General features: G+C 37.5%; 5 protein-coding genes across 6 annotated transcripts; 3 read left to right on the plus strand and 2 right to left on the minus strand.

Moving 5' to 3' along the window:
* Nucleotides 1–53: 53 nt before the first annotated feature.
* Nucleotides 54–1422, minus strand: LOC145703707 (uncharacterized). Of its 2 annotated transcripts, XM_081781096.1 has the most exons (5): nt 1329–1422; nt 1216–1265; nt 923–977; nt 384–570; nt 54–342 (listed from the first exon to the last, which is right to left on the minus strand). In XM_081781096.1, the coding sequence occupies exons 1-5, from the start codon at nt 1360–1362 to the stop codon at nt 87–89; spliced, it is 582 nt and encodes a 193-aa protein (XP_081637222.1). In that variant the 5' UTR covers nt 1363–1422; the 3' UTR covers nt 54–86. The 2 variants fall into 2 exon arrangements, with proteins under 2 accessions (XP_081637222.1, XP_081637223.1); XM_081781097.1 differs by lacking the exons at nt 1216–1265; nt 1329–1422 and adding an exon at nt 1025–1176.
* Nucleotides 1423–2509: 1087 nt separating this feature from the next.
* Nucleotides 2510–3343, plus strand: LOC145704926 (uncharacterized). The gene is made up of 4 exons (XM_081782386.1): nt 2510–2580; nt 2618–2766; nt 2807–3057; nt 3100–3343. Exons 1-4 carry the CDS (start codon nt 2524–2526, stop codon nt 3186–3188), a joined length of 546 nt encoding a protein of 181 aa, XP_081638512.1. The 5' UTR covers nt 2510–2523; the 3' UTR covers nt 3189–3343.
* A 504-nt stretch (nt 3344–3847) lies between these two features.
* Nucleotides 3848–5356, minus strand: LOC145703093 (trypsin-1-like). The gene is made up of 3 exons (XM_081780405.1): nt 5134–5356; nt 4301–4985; nt 3848–4257 (listed from the first exon to the last, which is right to left on the minus strand). The coding sequence occupies exons 1-3, from the start codon at nt 5233–5235 to the stop codon at nt 3848–3850; spliced, it is 1197 nt and encodes a 398-aa protein (XP_081636531.1). The 5' UTR covers nt 5236–5356.
* Nucleotides 5357–7195: 1839 nt separating this feature from the next.
* LOC145703102 (uncharacterized) lies at nt 7196–7729 on the plus strand. The gene is made up of 2 exons (XM_081780415.1): nt 7196–7376; nt 7415–7729. The coding sequence occupies exons 1-2, from the start codon at nt 7243–7245 to the stop codon at nt 7710–7712; spliced, it is 432 nt and encodes a 143-aa protein (XP_081636541.1). The 5' UTR covers nt 7196–7242; the 3' UTR covers nt 7713–7729.
* Nucleotides 7730–7879: 150 nt separating this feature from the next.
* LOC145703101 (desumoylating isopeptidase 1-like) lies at nt 7880–8780 on the plus strand. Its single transcript, XM_081780414.1, has 4 exons — nt 7880–8047; nt 8110–8287; nt 8330–8436; nt 8478–8780. The coding sequence occupies exons 1-4, from the start codon at nt 8001–8003 to the stop codon at nt 8617–8619; spliced, it is 474 nt and encodes a 157-aa protein (XP_081636540.1). The 5' UTR covers nt 7880–8000; the 3' UTR covers nt 8620–8780.
* Nucleotides 8781–14066: the final 5286 nt, after the last annotated feature.

The raw sequence follows: 14066 nt of genomic DNA on the forward strand, positions 1-14066 counted from the left end.
TAAAAGAGCTTGTCAAGGAAGCTTCAAAATAAAAAAGGTCAAATTGTCATGTAGTTTATGTTTTAATTCGGCATTTTAACAAATTTTCAAGGGCGCTGGGGGAACAAATCATCATATTTTGGCGGACAGTCGTCAATGACAATATTTTCTGATCGTCGATCAGTTGAGTTTTCTATTTGATTTTCTGCTGCGGCTTGAGCTCGGCTGTATTCAGGTTGATGCTCGGTGCAGAAAAACGGGAGAATCAGCATGACCAGGGAGCCGGCAATGATCATTTCCATCGTCAGGTAAACTGCTGCTTCGTTTTGCTCCTCTTCAGATAAGAGAATGTAAGAATTCATGCTGAAAAGGATCTGATTCAGTCAATTTGAGAGTTTTCTTACCAAACGAGCGAGGTGGAATTGAGAACTGTTATCAAGGCGAGAATGATTTCGTTTTTCTTGGAAATCAGCGGCGATTTATTTGAGTTGGAGATTTTGACGATTGCTCCGGCCATCGCTAGAAAGGCAGTGACGAATCCAAGCGGCATGTAGTATCGTGGCATCGGCTGGTTTTTGTACAAGTTCAATACTTGAGCATGGCTTTAGTAAAATGATGGACTCGTTATTACTCGAAGATTTTATAATTTTTGTTAAGTGACTCCCTTATTTAAGGACCCCCGTCAACAATTTTCGTAAGATCTTTTTTCGGAGTTTTAAAATTTTGACCCCGAAAATAGATTCTACGGATCAAAAAACCATTCTCAGGCTTCATTTTTCGGGGGTCTATCTCGACTCTAACACCCTCAAAATCGCCTTTGAGGTTTGAAAATTGGACTTTTTTTCCGATAAAAGTCGATTTTTTGGGGAAAATTATTGACGGGAGGGGGGTTCTTAAAACTCTTAACCAAAAGCTAAGCCTCCTTAAATACTGTAAGCCATTCCTGTACATTCGAGAGCAAAGAGAACACAGCTCAGGCCAAAAAGACAGACTCCGGCCTTAAAATAATCGTTTTGAAAGGATTCTTCTTCAAGGTCAATTTTACTCTGTACTCAACGATTGCATCGTATCGAATCATTTTTGCTTTCTTTTACTATTTTATCATTTCCCCTTTCAAAGGAGTAAAAATATTGTTCTTTTTTGAGACAATGGAATTTTGTCTGAAAGTCGAAATTGTGCCGCGGGGCGTCTGGAACTAATCAAAATAGCTTTTTTTCTAGTAAAAACGGGACTTACCAAAAAGCCACTTTCACGCTCTGTCAGTCGATTCGTCGGATTTCTGTAGCCCTTTTTATGGCCTCTAGAATTAATTCAAATAGTGAGAAAGCAATTAAACTTTGAGGCCCTTTCCCAAGGTTGAATATCACGGGACATTGATTGCATTTTCTCTTGCAAAAATTAAAAATGAGGAAATTTTTTTCGAAAATTTTCTGCTTGGGTGGTTCGTTGTGAGCGAGAATATCCCGGCGGGGGCCCATTTTTCGGCGCGAAAAAAGGTACAGATCGAACCAGATTAATTTTGGAACTGGTTCCTTTTAGCGCCTCTCAAAATCAGCGAACTTATTTTTACATTTTTATATTTTATTTAAATAAAATTACTCAGATTTTGAGAAGAAAAAAAAGCATTAAAATTGGTCAATCCAGATAAAAAGTTAAGTCTGAAGACAACAAGGACTAATCAATCAAATCATCGAAAAGCTTCTTTTTACGACAGAAATCCTTATCGAGTGCAGATGATGTGACATGATTAATGCCGACTGTATGAATCCAACAAAAGCACATTACCCTTTAAACTCCTTGTCTAAACTTTTCATTCTGATTTCCTAGAGAGAGGTCAACTTGCGATGAACACAATAAACGAGTTGAATATCGTAAATAACGATTTATTAATCTGACTAGAACAGACCCGGCGAGATATTAAAAATGGTGATCGATCATAATAGCTCTGATTCTTTTTGGCAGAGAATGATAAAAAGCACGCGATTTCAAAATTCGCGCAGTCTAGCAATAATACCCAAACAATAAAGTAACGGTTAAATTAACATCTAAAGAAGACTCTTTCGATTTTCAGCATTGAGATCATTTTTTAAAACTCAGACCTGCGAGATAAAATGGCGTATTACAGAGAATATGACAAAGTTTATTCTAAAGAAGCGGAAGGAGTTCATTATGCAAATTACATTCTTCTCATTATCAGCTGGATTTTTACGATAACGATGATTCTTCTTCCTCGATTTGCTTGGTTCAACCCTGATGTATGAGTTTTAGCAGTTTTCTTTTCGTTTATTTTATTGATAGATGGGATCTGGTATTTTTGGAGAATTCAACGCGATGAAAGGGCTGTTCTGGGAATGCGGTACTGTCAGTGATATGAACTTTGTCTGCTACTACATCGCGGATAGTATGTTTAATATTCCGACAACACTGCTGGTGCTACAAGCTATGATTTGCATGGCTTTTGTTATGCTGACTGCTGGTAAGAATTATGATTATGGGGATTTTTACACGAGATTTTTTTCAGTGGCGGTTTTGGCATTTCTTGGTATGGAATGGTCACGAGCTTATGAGCATGATATCGAAAAGAAGATCAATATTATGAGAGTAAGAAATATTTTTTATTCGTTTTTCTAAATTCTAGCTTTGCGGTGCCCTGATGATCCTTGTCGGAATTTTGACATTCGGAACAGTCATGTGGTACGGGATCACGATCGAGCGGGAATTCCGCTTTCCAAATATGCCCGATAATATAATGACTGTACATACTGATATCGTCAGATATGAATATGGGTAAGCGTTGCCTTCTGACATTCATCTAACGCAATTCTAGAGCCTGTTTGTACATGGGATTTGCCTTGACGCTAATTGATTTCATTTGCGCTTTCCTCTTCATCAAATACCCCGGGTCAATCGAGAACGAAGATGAAGTAGAATCAAGAATTTACGAGGAAAAGAACGATTTGCCGACTTATACCGTTCCAGCGCTAGAATATGCGGCACCAACTTTCAGCGAAAGAAAATTCGACAGAGATGACTTCGACAAACCAGTTCATTATCAGCCCGCCACGCTGACCTCTCCTAGTACATTTTTAAAGAAAGATCGGAATTGATCAAAAATTCTAGAGTCGACCAAATCTCGTGTCAAATCTCAACGTTCATTACGCCGATCAAAACCTGGCTCGATAGTTGCTAAAGCTCCTGACTTTGTTTGACCCCATTCTGACCTCTGAAACTCGAATTCCTACTAAATGAAAATTAAGATTTTATTGCTCATAATCAGATCTCACGAATAACCCCTGTCCACGGTGGGACACGGACTTTTCTTGGAAAAGTGACTTTTCTTGTAAAAACAAAATTCGACCATTTTTTGTAAATGTCCATTTATTGCAAATCTTAAAATTTACAAGAAAAGGTCTTCTTCAAGAAATGAACGATTCTCTTTTTTACAATAAAAGGTCGAAAAAATCCTATTGTTGCCTGCAAGATTCGCGTCCATTATGTCGTAAAATTAATCCTTTGACCGGAAAATGTTGATCTTTGCTCGGCAAAATTGAGAGAAAAGGGGACAAGGATGGCGATTTTGAATAAAAAACGCGCTTTGTTCTTGGCTATTCTGGCACTGATTTTTCTGCTTCAGATGATTTATATTTTTCTGGTAAGCAGAAATTGCAAAAAAAAAATTACGAATTATCTTAAGAACATTATCAAGATAGAAGGAATGCTTGCTGATCTTCGAAAATCAGATTGGATGACGAAAAATGATATTTCAATTTAATAAAATTTGGCAAGGTTTTTTTTATTTCTCTGAGTTCTTGACGCTTGAGCTTCCTGCAAAACAATCATGAAAATGTGTTATTTTGAGTATGATGATTTATAATTCATTAACCGGGTAGCCAATTGTGCTATTAAAATCAGCTTCTGCGATTGTTTGTGCAATCCAGTTGTCAGTATGTATAGCAGTGTAAATGCCAGGATATCCTTCTCTTGCACAACCTTCACCTCGAGAAACAACACCGACAAGAGTAGCAGCGCCATCAACATCGCAAACAAGTGGTCCTCCGGAATCCCCCTGGCAGGAGTCGGTTCCAGCATCTGTCAGTCCGTTACCGTCTAAATCGGGCAATCCGGCGCAAATATCATCCGGAAGAAGAGAGTTGTATTTTGTGTTTTTCAAACAGTACTCCTGACCTAAAATGTTGACACCAACGCTCTGGAGAAGATCCGATCCGTATCCATCCTCCTTTGTATCTCCCCATCCAGCGACCCAGCAAGCTTTTCCATCTCAAAAAAGCGTTTTTACGTTAGGTCAGAACTATGGACTCACGATCTGGATATGCTGTGGACAGACAAACTGGTGCCGTTCCAGTTCGATCAGTCACAAGACTCTCATCGAATCTTATCAAGCAAATGTCCATGTTGCTGTCGTCACCATCGGAGTCGTCGTCGTACTCAGGATGAATGAAGAGAGTTGTTGAATTCAAAGAAAATTCAGTATCGTTGGAAGCACTATTAAAAAAGGCAAAAACTAACTCGATTCCCTCGCAGCAATGAGCGGCAGTGATGATCCAGTTATCGTATATTATTGATCCACCGCACTCGTACCAATCTGATTGATTGCCCATCAGTTCAAGCTGAGCAATCCATGGCCAGTGCGCCTGCTCAGCGTCGATTCCGTTTACGATCTTGTATAAGGCGGTTCGGGAGCCAGAAGTACAAGTTTTGAGGGAACTTGGGATGGCGTTGGTGAGAGGCTCGAATTCAACAGGACGCTCAGTCCACCACTGTTCTGTTTGGGTGACAGTTGGCGGCGACGTGGGTGGCTCAGTTGGGTGCTCTGTTTGGGGGTCAACGGGTGGTTCAGTTGATTGCACAGTGGATGTTTCTGTTGGAGGCGGAGTTGGTTGTTGAACTGTTGGTGAGACAGTTTGCCCATTACATTGGCGACGTTCAAAATACTGTTGAAGCTTTCTACGAATAAACCGCAGGATAATGAAACGCTTCACCCAGCTCTAAGAGAAAACAGTTAAAGTAAATAGTAAATTTGGGTAGTTTCGACTCAATTATTTATGAGGAGCGGGAGTTTCGAGGGTTATTTTTACACTCAATAACCTTTCTTCTTCTTTATCTTATCGTTATAATAAATGTGAATGTTTGTACCTGAATAGTCGGTGTTGATGAGCCATCTGTAACTACAGCATCTTCCTGTTTTTGCATCAATCCGGCATACGCAAGTGCTAGTAGCCCTACTAAAAGCCTCATTCTCTTTATATTGAGTGATGTAATGATTTCAAAATGACTTTTTTAGTATATAAATTTACGCTTTGGATGGCGTGAGTGAGCACAATGAACAACGCCATCACATCGCGAATCGTGTGCACCTGCATACTCGGGCTGAGAAAATTTGCCCTTATCACTAGGTGCAACGGTTAAAAAATTAACTCAATGATCGTCTTCCAAATCGAGTCGGATATCTAACTAAGGTCCGAATCAAAGGACACTTTTTTATTTTAACGCTTGAACGCATATTGCGCAGATTTCTGCGCAGAGCCCCTTTAAGGGGGTAGAACTAGGTTTTTCGAAAATAGCCTATTCTAGACCGGCGCTCAAAGCCAGGAGAGCTTAGATTTTCAAATTTCTCGAGTCAAATTTCTCGAGTCACGTGACTAGCCAAATTTTTTAAATCTCATTTTAAGATAGTTTAACCCTTTATCTAGCAACATTTTTGAGGAAATTGCGTAATCATAAATAAAAACAGGTTTTCCTTATTTAAAGTGCCTCCCGAAAATCACGGTTTTTCGAAAAATCTAGTTCTACCCCCTTAAAGCTCGATATCCCCTACTTTACTTGACCAAAATTTTTATTGGACCCCCACTTTAGAAGCTCTTTTTCGATGAGGAATCCGAATCTGGCATCGAAAAAAAATTTTGACTTCAGGATAAAAATTTGGCTTCAGAACAAAAATTTCCGATTATTTCGAATTATGCTTTTTTAGCTCTTCAACAGCTCTGAATTAATTTTTCCGTCGATGAAAATTATTTTTTCCACGTTTAATCGCATTCTTGCATCGAATTAAACACAAATTTTATCATAAGTATATATTTTGCACATTTGTATTTGCGATCAATGAAATTGAAGAAAATTGAAAAAAAAACTGGTTAATTTTCGAGTTACTTTAGAAATCATTATTTTTTGCAAGGTTCGGTTTAGGGTTAGGATCTTAAACTATAATAAACTTGTTCGCAAGCGTCTGAGCTTCATTCTGGTAGCATTGATTTTTTCAAATCTCGACCACAGTCGTCGTTAGAGCGCTCTAAAGATGCTGCGCAGAAATCTGCGTAATATGCGTTCAGCAGGAAAAAAAATTCGTGCGTTCATGGTAAATTGTGACATCATAAAAAACCTACCGATGGCCACTTTTGATGAAAATTTATAACTGAAGATCAGGAAATCAAAGGAGAGTATATATTAACTTGAGGAAACTTCTTATCTTTGATTATTCTGTCCGCCATTTGTGGTTTATGGTTTGATCAGTTCAATCTTTCAGGAACTTAACCTGGGAATAAAGACCTAGGAAACACTCTAGAAACATATCCTAGGGTTCCAAGGCTCATGGGGTCAATTAATAACGGTCACATCTTCTGATGATCTTTGTGGGGATCTCCCTGAAGATTTGGCGAATGAGGGTGACCAGAGTTCGAAGCGTCACTCAAAAAAACGTGAGCTTGACACCCTCTGAACTTGTCAAAATAGAGCTAAGCCTTTTCTAACAAAGTTGAATATCAAGTGTAAAACGGTGCACGCGTAATATCCAGGTGTTATGCCACGTTTTTTTGAGTTGATAATTTACATCATTCTGCAATAAACTCTTCTATAATCACGCTTTTTTTTATAAACCTTCTCAATGCACCGCTTTTTTATACAATTCGAAAAAATAAACTTGCCGAATAAGCGCACCAAAAATACTAGAAAATTATCTAAGCGTCACTTTGGCCGCTTAGTTGTCCATTTTCAGCTCTACTTCCTGTGAACACAACCATCTGTCAATCCAATCTTGCTAAAATTTGTGGTAAGATAGCTTTGAGTATCTCCAGAAAATGTTACTCGTAAATTTATCCCTTTTCGCTTCTTCTTTTGCTCAGAGTGTTATCACCCTAACAGGAGACTACGGGCAGTTTCTTGAGTGTCCTTATGGTTATGTTACGGATTCTTTATTTTAATAGCTTTCTATCCTCGAAACAAGGAAGATAATTAAATCCATCGTAAGTTATGAGCGGCTACTGTAGCTCCGGCAACAAGAAAGACTGTAAATGGAACAACAACAGCTACTCCCACCTAATCGAGTGCAAGGAAGATTCTAGAGTCTCTCTTGACTTTGCTGACCGGTGCTACTGGGCATTCGGGTACGCTTCCCTATCATTCATTTCCAAAAAAATTCTAGTGACTTCGAGGAGCTGAACAAATGCCTCGGTCCAGACGAGCTCGCTGTCGGAGCCTGTTCCTCCGGATCAAATGATGACTGTAACAAAAATGCTTCTGGAGTTCGCTGCTGCGCACTGAAAACAATGACGGTCAATCAATCTTCTTGCTCGTGGCAATACCCATCGAACTATGGCGAGTACCGAAAATGCGATGCGAACAAATACGTCCGAGGAGTTTGCACTGTCGGTCGCTGGGCTTCCGAAAGCTGCGGATCTTATGGAAAAGGAGCTCTTTACTGTTGCGCTCTCGATAACTGAATAAACTTTTTCTTTGACTTCTCAGATCAGAAATTTTCTAGATGCAATACTTCTTATCCACGTATCTTTACGATAACGCTTGAACTGAAGTTCTCGAAGGCGCTAGAATTTTCGACATTTGTCACTGTTCCGTGAGCTGCACGTGAGTAATTGTCAAATAGGTGAGTCACACTCAAAACCGACGCGAGTACGACGCGCGCTGAATCGATTTCTGGAAGAATTGAGTGAAAGAGAAAAATAATTCGGGGAAATTCACAATAAAATCAAGGAAAATTTACAGAGGACAAAATGAGCGGGACGGAGATGGAAGTTGAGCTGTATATTTATGATCTCAGGTAAAGTCGGAAAATTGAAAAATGGGAAAAGTAGATTAGGAGAGAAGAAATGATTTTTTTAGTCAAGGAATGGCTCAAATGATGAGCATGCCTCTTCTTGGCTTTCACCTTGAAGCGATTTATCACACAGCAATCGTTTACAACGGCGTCGAGTTCTACTTCGGCGGTGGTGGAATCGATCAATCAAGGCCTGGCGGGACTCACTTGGGCCCGCCCATGAGAAAAGTCAAGCTCGGAAAAGTTGTTCCACATTTTCTTTCTCCTCATAATCGTGTCTTTCAGACAGAAGTAGATCCCTGTACTTTCAACGAGTGGATTCGAGCGATGGGATCTAGCGAATACAGAGGGGATACTTATGCTCTTCTCACGCACAATTGCAACAATTTCAGGTTCAGTAAATCTTCTAGTAACAAACTGACACCCTTATTAGCGAGGATGCGGCTCAATTCTTGGTCCAAAAGAGCATTCCAGCTGAGATCTTGGACATGCCAAAAAAGGTCCTCGGAACTCCGTTTGGAAAAATCATCGAGCAGCAATTTGGCTCCATCAAAATCACTCCTGGACAATTTTAGAATTTCAACAATTTTTTTAGATTTTCAATTATTAATTTTTCATTTTGATTGTATTTTTTCTGCCAGCTATTTTATTTGAAATTATGTCAGTTTGATATATCTGTACGCCATTTTATTTCATCAGAATCTTATTGAAGCAATACAGCTTAATTTTCAAGGTCTTTTACTTCGAATTGAAATGCATCGTAAGCATTGGTGTAAAAATAAATAAACTGATATTGAATTGTAAGAAATGCAGTTAAACGGTTCTTTTTAACGCAGTTGATTCATGCGACATAAAAATATAATAAAGCACAGTTTTTTTATGATTCAAATAATTCCTTGAAAGTCTTCTTATCTCGCAGAAATAATTCAGACAGATATCCGTCCAATCCTCCATATACTCTTTTATTCTTTCCATGTAACTTGAAATCACGATAATCCCCGCGGAAATTGTTCTTTGTTCTAGAACTGCCTCGAAACAAAATGAGAATGTGACTGTTTCGAGATTAAAAATAGGTCAATTCTTTAAGATGAAATTAAAAAGCTTCATTTGAGGCAATATTTTTCAAAAAAAATTTTATGGCCTAATATGAAAGAATGAAAAATTTTGAACGGTTTGTCTTTTTCCGGCTCTTTAATTTTTTGGAATGACGTCATAATGACTCATTTTCCTCAAAAAACTTTGGGGCCGATTTCGAAGGTGTTTCGGAAACACTGTTTCCGATTGAATTTTTCGGCGTTCATGTGCTCATAAGTATCGTCATCAAAAATCTAGGGTAGGTTTTCACGGATTTTGAGAAATTCTAAGAGAAACACCTTCAAACCGACCGGTCGAAAAGTGGTCAAAATTTTTTTTTCTTGAGTTTTTCAAAACCCTTATAAACCCCCATCAGTTTTCGACGGCGATTCTTTTGAGCTATAGAACGTCCAATAAATCTAACAGAAACCCCCTTAAAAGTGGCCCCAAAATTTACCCAAAATGCTCAAATTCGGACTTTATTTCGTAATTTGTGACCTCTTTAAGGAGGTATGGGGCGGTTTGGCGAAAATTCGAATTTTAAAATTTTCTTTCCATTTTTAGAAAGCCCACATCAAGAGCATCAAAAAAGGTCCCTAGCTTTATTTTTCAATGTCAACAAAAGTTGGTGAAAAACGGGATTGAAAATTGACATTTCTATGAAAATTCGTGAAATTAGATTTTTTAAAGTCTCACAAATACAATTATTTTAATATTTTTAGAAAGCTTACGACTCGCTGAGTATTTTTATTCATTACAGTGACTCACTTATCTAACTGTATTACGAGTAAGTGCAATTTTAAATCTCATCTTTTTGACAATTTGAAACCCAATTTTTGATTGAAGTTTTTAAATAAGCAATTTTTGCGAAAAAGTAAATTCTTTCAAATCAACCCTAGAACAGCGATGGAAGTTTCTTTTGATCATCTAAGTTTTAAAAAATAAATTTTTTTTTCATTAAAAAAATCGCGTTCAAAAATGACGCAAAATGGTGATTTTCACGGACATGACTTGAAGCTGAGCTCTCTATAGGCAGAATCCCTTAATAATTTTTTCTGAAAAAATTTCCAACTCTAGTTTAAGGTCCAATCTATAAGTAGAAGAAGAGTTTTTAATAATTTTCTTACCCATCTGAGCCTGAGGGCTGTTTGAAAATGGTCAATTTCCCGAAAACCGCCCAACACCTCCTTAAGTCAAAATTTTTAGGTCAAATCAAGCCAATTCGACTCTGAATTTTCTGTTCTTTCTTCTGAGCAAGAATAAATTTTTTACAAAAATTTGCCTTAACTGAATTTTTTTTATTTCATCTATGGCTTTTCTAAAAATAAATGAAATAAGGTAATACTTTTCGGCAGTGTGCCGAAAAGTAAATCAGATATTAGCCTTCGAAATGATTTCCTTTTTGGCTGCATTTGCCGAAAAGAACTTCCATACTACGTTAAATAAGCTCAGTTCCTATAAATGATGAATGGAGGTGGCAGCTTTGGTTTAAAATAATACTCCTTGACAAGTCGATATCTCTCAAATTTCCATATTTGAGTAGATTTTTGATTTATTTCCTCATATGTCGACGAAAACAAGGCAATCAATAAATTGATAAGTAAAATCTGTACGATCAACATGTAAAGTCCATGAAAAAAAGTTGATACTTCCGATTTCGTAGGGCATCGGGGAAGTGTTGAGTTCGCTAGAAAAATATCTTGAGGCTTATGACAATCTTCGGGCTGATCTTCAAAAGGATAATTTGTTCTTTCTCCAAGAAAGAGTTCTCCGTAAATTCCAAAGTAAGGCCCAAATAAAATATTCTTAAAAACGTGAGTTTAAATTGAAGAAGCTTTGATGAAACCTTCAAAATAAATATTCCCCGCTGCTCGTTAGGATATTGCAAACTCTGCTGAACAACTCCGTAAGAAACAATAAAAAGTCCCATTATGCTCAAAAACTGAAACATTTGGATAAACATCCTCGAAATCATCTTGACTTTTGGGCCATATGTTGAGGAAAGTGCGAAAACGTCAAGTTGTCGGTATGAAGTCAACATGAAGGATATGCTAAAGAAAACCTGAGCAGCGCGGAATCCTCCTGTGATTTAAGGTCGGCACTGACGGGAAATCATTGGCAACAATTTAAGGTCAGCATTTTTTGTTCGCAATAAACTTTCAAAAATACTTGGCATTAATTGGACGATTGGCCGAATACAGACGCCTGATTGGTTTTCTATTCTCATAAAATTTTCATGAAAGTTTGTCGCGTACAAAGAAGTTCGGCATTTTCCCTGGTCAGTTTCGACCCTTAACTGAGATCTCTGTGGGGCATTCTTTAATTTCTGAAGACTTTTTTGACGCTTTTAAATTGAAAAATTTTCAGTGATATTTAATGATTTATAAAGCGTAGATCCTTTCGAAACGCATAAACAAATTTAAAAAATGCTCCAACAATAAAGAATAAAAGGGAAAGTCCATCGACTTTGTTATAATACGAGCTCCACCATGTTTTGATCATATCCCTTTAAGCAGGTTTAAAAGGGTTCCTTGTGATTATTTTTTACTAAAAATGTAAGAAACGACTGTCTTAAAAGATAGTTAGATATAAATTATATCATATAATAGATATTCGATGAGTTTCAACCCTGTCAAAAATTTCTTGATATTGATTTCCGATATTGAGAACCATCCTGAATGTCCCGGATCTGTCTTATTTCCTCAACGATCAAAGTAAACGTCCAAAAATAAAGAATCCATTCGAGCCTTGTCGGGTAGACACAAAACATTCTTGTCAGAAAGATTCCAAACAATATAATATAAACAAGATGCCAGAACAAATTGCACTTAATAAAATATGAATTCTGTATTGTTAAGACCTTTTACCCGAAAGACCATATAAGGCGCTTGTCTTTTCTTATAAGCTTTGCGGAGCTCGATATTGAGTTTATCAAATAATGACAATTTTTCAAAGAGATCAACAGAGTTCGGCGCTTCGTTAGGAGAGTCTGCCAAATTTGATGACTGATAGAAACAGTCATTTTTCAAGTTTGTTAATAGCCCATCAGACTGCCCATTTGCTTCTTCATCTACAGTTTTTAACAAGTGTTCCGAAGTTTGTTCATCAATTCGACGGGAAACTTTCGACTCGATTCCTATTTTTGTCGAATTTTGACTTGACGGTTCATAATCGTTTATGGTTGCTTCATTGTTATTCAAGAACTCAAATTTTTCACCAGACCAGACACTTTTGCTGAGCTGGAAAAATTTTCTTTAAAAATTTTTTAAATTTTTCAAACTACAAGATCTAAGTTATTCTGCGACAGCAGAATAAATATCCTTTTTCAAGAATCTTTCCATCCCTGTCTGTCGAGGAAATTCTGAACTAATGCTTGCGACATAAAATTATAGCATTTTCCCGAATACGCGAGATTCAGCATTGTCATGTTACCCATTCTCGTCTCATTTTTGTCACTTCTTTCGATGGTTTCGATTAACATTATCATGTCATCTCTGTTTATCAAATAATTCTTCGCATATTTTTCTAAAGCTTCAGAGGCAGCATCTTCATAGTACGCTGCGATTTTTGTATATCGTTGAGTTACTGCTGAGTCTTTTAGTTTTAACAAAGCGACTCCTCTTAATATGGTCGCTCCAATAAGGGCCAGGCTGATTTTGTGTTCGCTTTTTTGCCAAACAAAATTGGCAGCATCTAAACGTCCGGAAAGAAGAAGTAAGCAAAAGAATCGTTCTTCACGATTTTGCTTTTTGAACCGCTTTTCCAGTATCGAAACAACGTTTTCCTCCCAATTTTGTATGAATTCCTCCTTCGATGTGTCACCGAATGGGTTCCACTTTGGAGAAATCAGTAAACATTCCATATTGTCTATCTTTTCGGGCCATCTCTCTTTATTCTTTGGCCTTAAATCGACCAAAAACTGCCATTTTATTTGATCGTCTGTCATTCTTTCCGTGATTTCGTTCATTTTTGGGCCAAATTTCAAGAACATATTTTCGTACATCGTAGCCAATCTATTCGGCGTAATAAACTCCTGTAGCTTGATATCAAAGAACCATAATCTATCATAAACTTTCTCAAAAGTCGCGCCAGCACAGAAAGTAAGCGCATGTTCCATGGCATCATAAATTTTCTTTTTGGTATAAGTATTGTTCAACAAAATTGGAATCACTATCCCGGAAAGGTGATGATAATAAATATCCTTTTTGAAAACGACCTCATCCAACATTTCTAAAGCTTCTGTTTGAGTGACATAATAGAATGGTGGTAAATATTCATTGAAAAGGTTTTCGTTCTCATCCGATTTCTTGCGCGAAGCATTACCACGACTTCTAAAGAATTCCTCATGAAATTCATGAAAAGTGGTTCGACAAAAATTGTTGTGAAGGTAAAGGACAATTGTTTCCTCTGTATCCTCGGATTTCCTAAAGAAGATGTGGGGCGGTTCTTTGAGAATCTTTCATTGTTGAAAAGCGCTTAGGCTATTTAAATTATACGGTTACTTTAGATTGAGAAACAAGCTCTTGTGGATAAATTATGTCGAAAGTTGGAATTTATTATTTCCTATCTTTGAGCATGTTCTTTCAGTGCGGTTGATCTTCCTCAAAAATTTCAAAGAGAAATTATCTTTGAACGCAGACCGGCCAGGAGGATAGTTTTTTTATGCTCGTGACCTTAGCTATCTGAAAATTCAACTTTGAAATTCGAACTAGCGCATAACTGCCCAACACCTCCTTAAGTTTAGAATTTGCTGCAGCTGGTCAGGGTCCGATGCTTTGAGTTTTGATTGTTTTTTCAACCAGTCCGTCCATTTTAATTGAATAGATTTCCATACGCCTTTCTGATACACGATTTTCCTTTCAAGCAATAACGTCACAAAATTGTCGACTATTCCTCCAGAATTTCCAACCAAAACGATTCTTCCAAATTTTCGCATAAGTATTTCTTG

This window comes from Oikopleura dioica, chromosome PAR (genome assembly GCF_907165135.1).
Source record: "Oikopleura dioica chromosome PAR, OKI2018_I68_1.0, whole genome shotgun sequence".
Taxonomy (NCBI): Eukaryota; Metazoa; Chordata; class Appendicularia; order Copelata; family Oikopleuridae; genus Oikopleura; species Oikopleura dioica.

Coding starts and splice junctions, on each gene's coding strand:
- LOC145703101 (XM_081780414.1), top strand. CDS start 8,001: ATGAGCGGGACGGAGATGGAAGTTGAGCTGTATATTTATGATCTCAG. Junction 8,048..8,109: donor CTGTATATTTATGATCTCAG/GTAAAGTCGGAA, acceptor TGATTTTTTTAG/TCAAGGAATGGCTCAAATGA. Junction 8,437..8,477: donor CACAATTGCAACAATTTCAG/GTTCAGTAAATC, acceptor CACCCTTATTAG/CGAGGATGCGGCTCAATTCT.
- LOC145703707 (XM_081781096.1), bottom strand. CDS start 1,362: ATGCAATCAATGTCCCGTGATATTCAACCTTGGG. Junction 978..1,215: donor AGCGTGAAAGTGGCTTTTTG/GTAAGTCCCGTT, acceptor GATTATTTTAAG/GCCGGAGTCTGTCTTTTTGG. Junction 571..922: donor CTTTGCTCTCGAATGTACAG/GAATGGCTTACA, acceptor GCCATGCTCAAG/TATTGAACTTGTACAAAAAC.
- LOC145703093 (XM_081780405.1), bottom strand. CDS start 5,235: ATGAGGCTTTTAGTAGGGCTACTAGCACTTGCGTATGCCGGATTGATG. Junction 4,986..5,133: donor CATCAACACCGACTATTCAG/GTACAAACATTC, acceptor GTTTTCTCTTAG/AGCTGGGTGAAGCGTTTCAT. Junction 4,258..4,300: donor GTCCACAGCATATCCAGATC/GTGAGTCCATAG, acceptor CGCTTTTTTGAG/ATGGAAAAGCTTGCTGGGTC.
- LOC145703102 (XM_081780415.1), top strand. CDS start 7,243: ATGAGCGGCTACTGTAGCTCCGGCAACAAGAAAGACTGTAAATGGAAC. Junction 7,377..7,414: donor CGGTGCTACTGGGCATTCGG/GTACGCTTCCCT, acceptor AAAAAATTCTAG/TGACTTCGAGGAGCTGAACA.
- LOC145704926 (XM_081782386.1), top strand. CDS start 2,524: ATGGAATGGTCACGAGCTTATGAGCATGATATCGAAAAGAAGATCAAT. Junction 2,581..2,617: donor AGAAGATCAATATTATGAGA/GTAAGAAATATT, acceptor TCTAAATTCTAG/CTTTGCGGTGCCCTGATGAT. Junction 3,058..3,099: donor CGCCACGCTGACCTCTCCTA/GTACATTTTTAA, acceptor CAAAAATTCTAG/AGTCGACCAAATCTCGTGTC.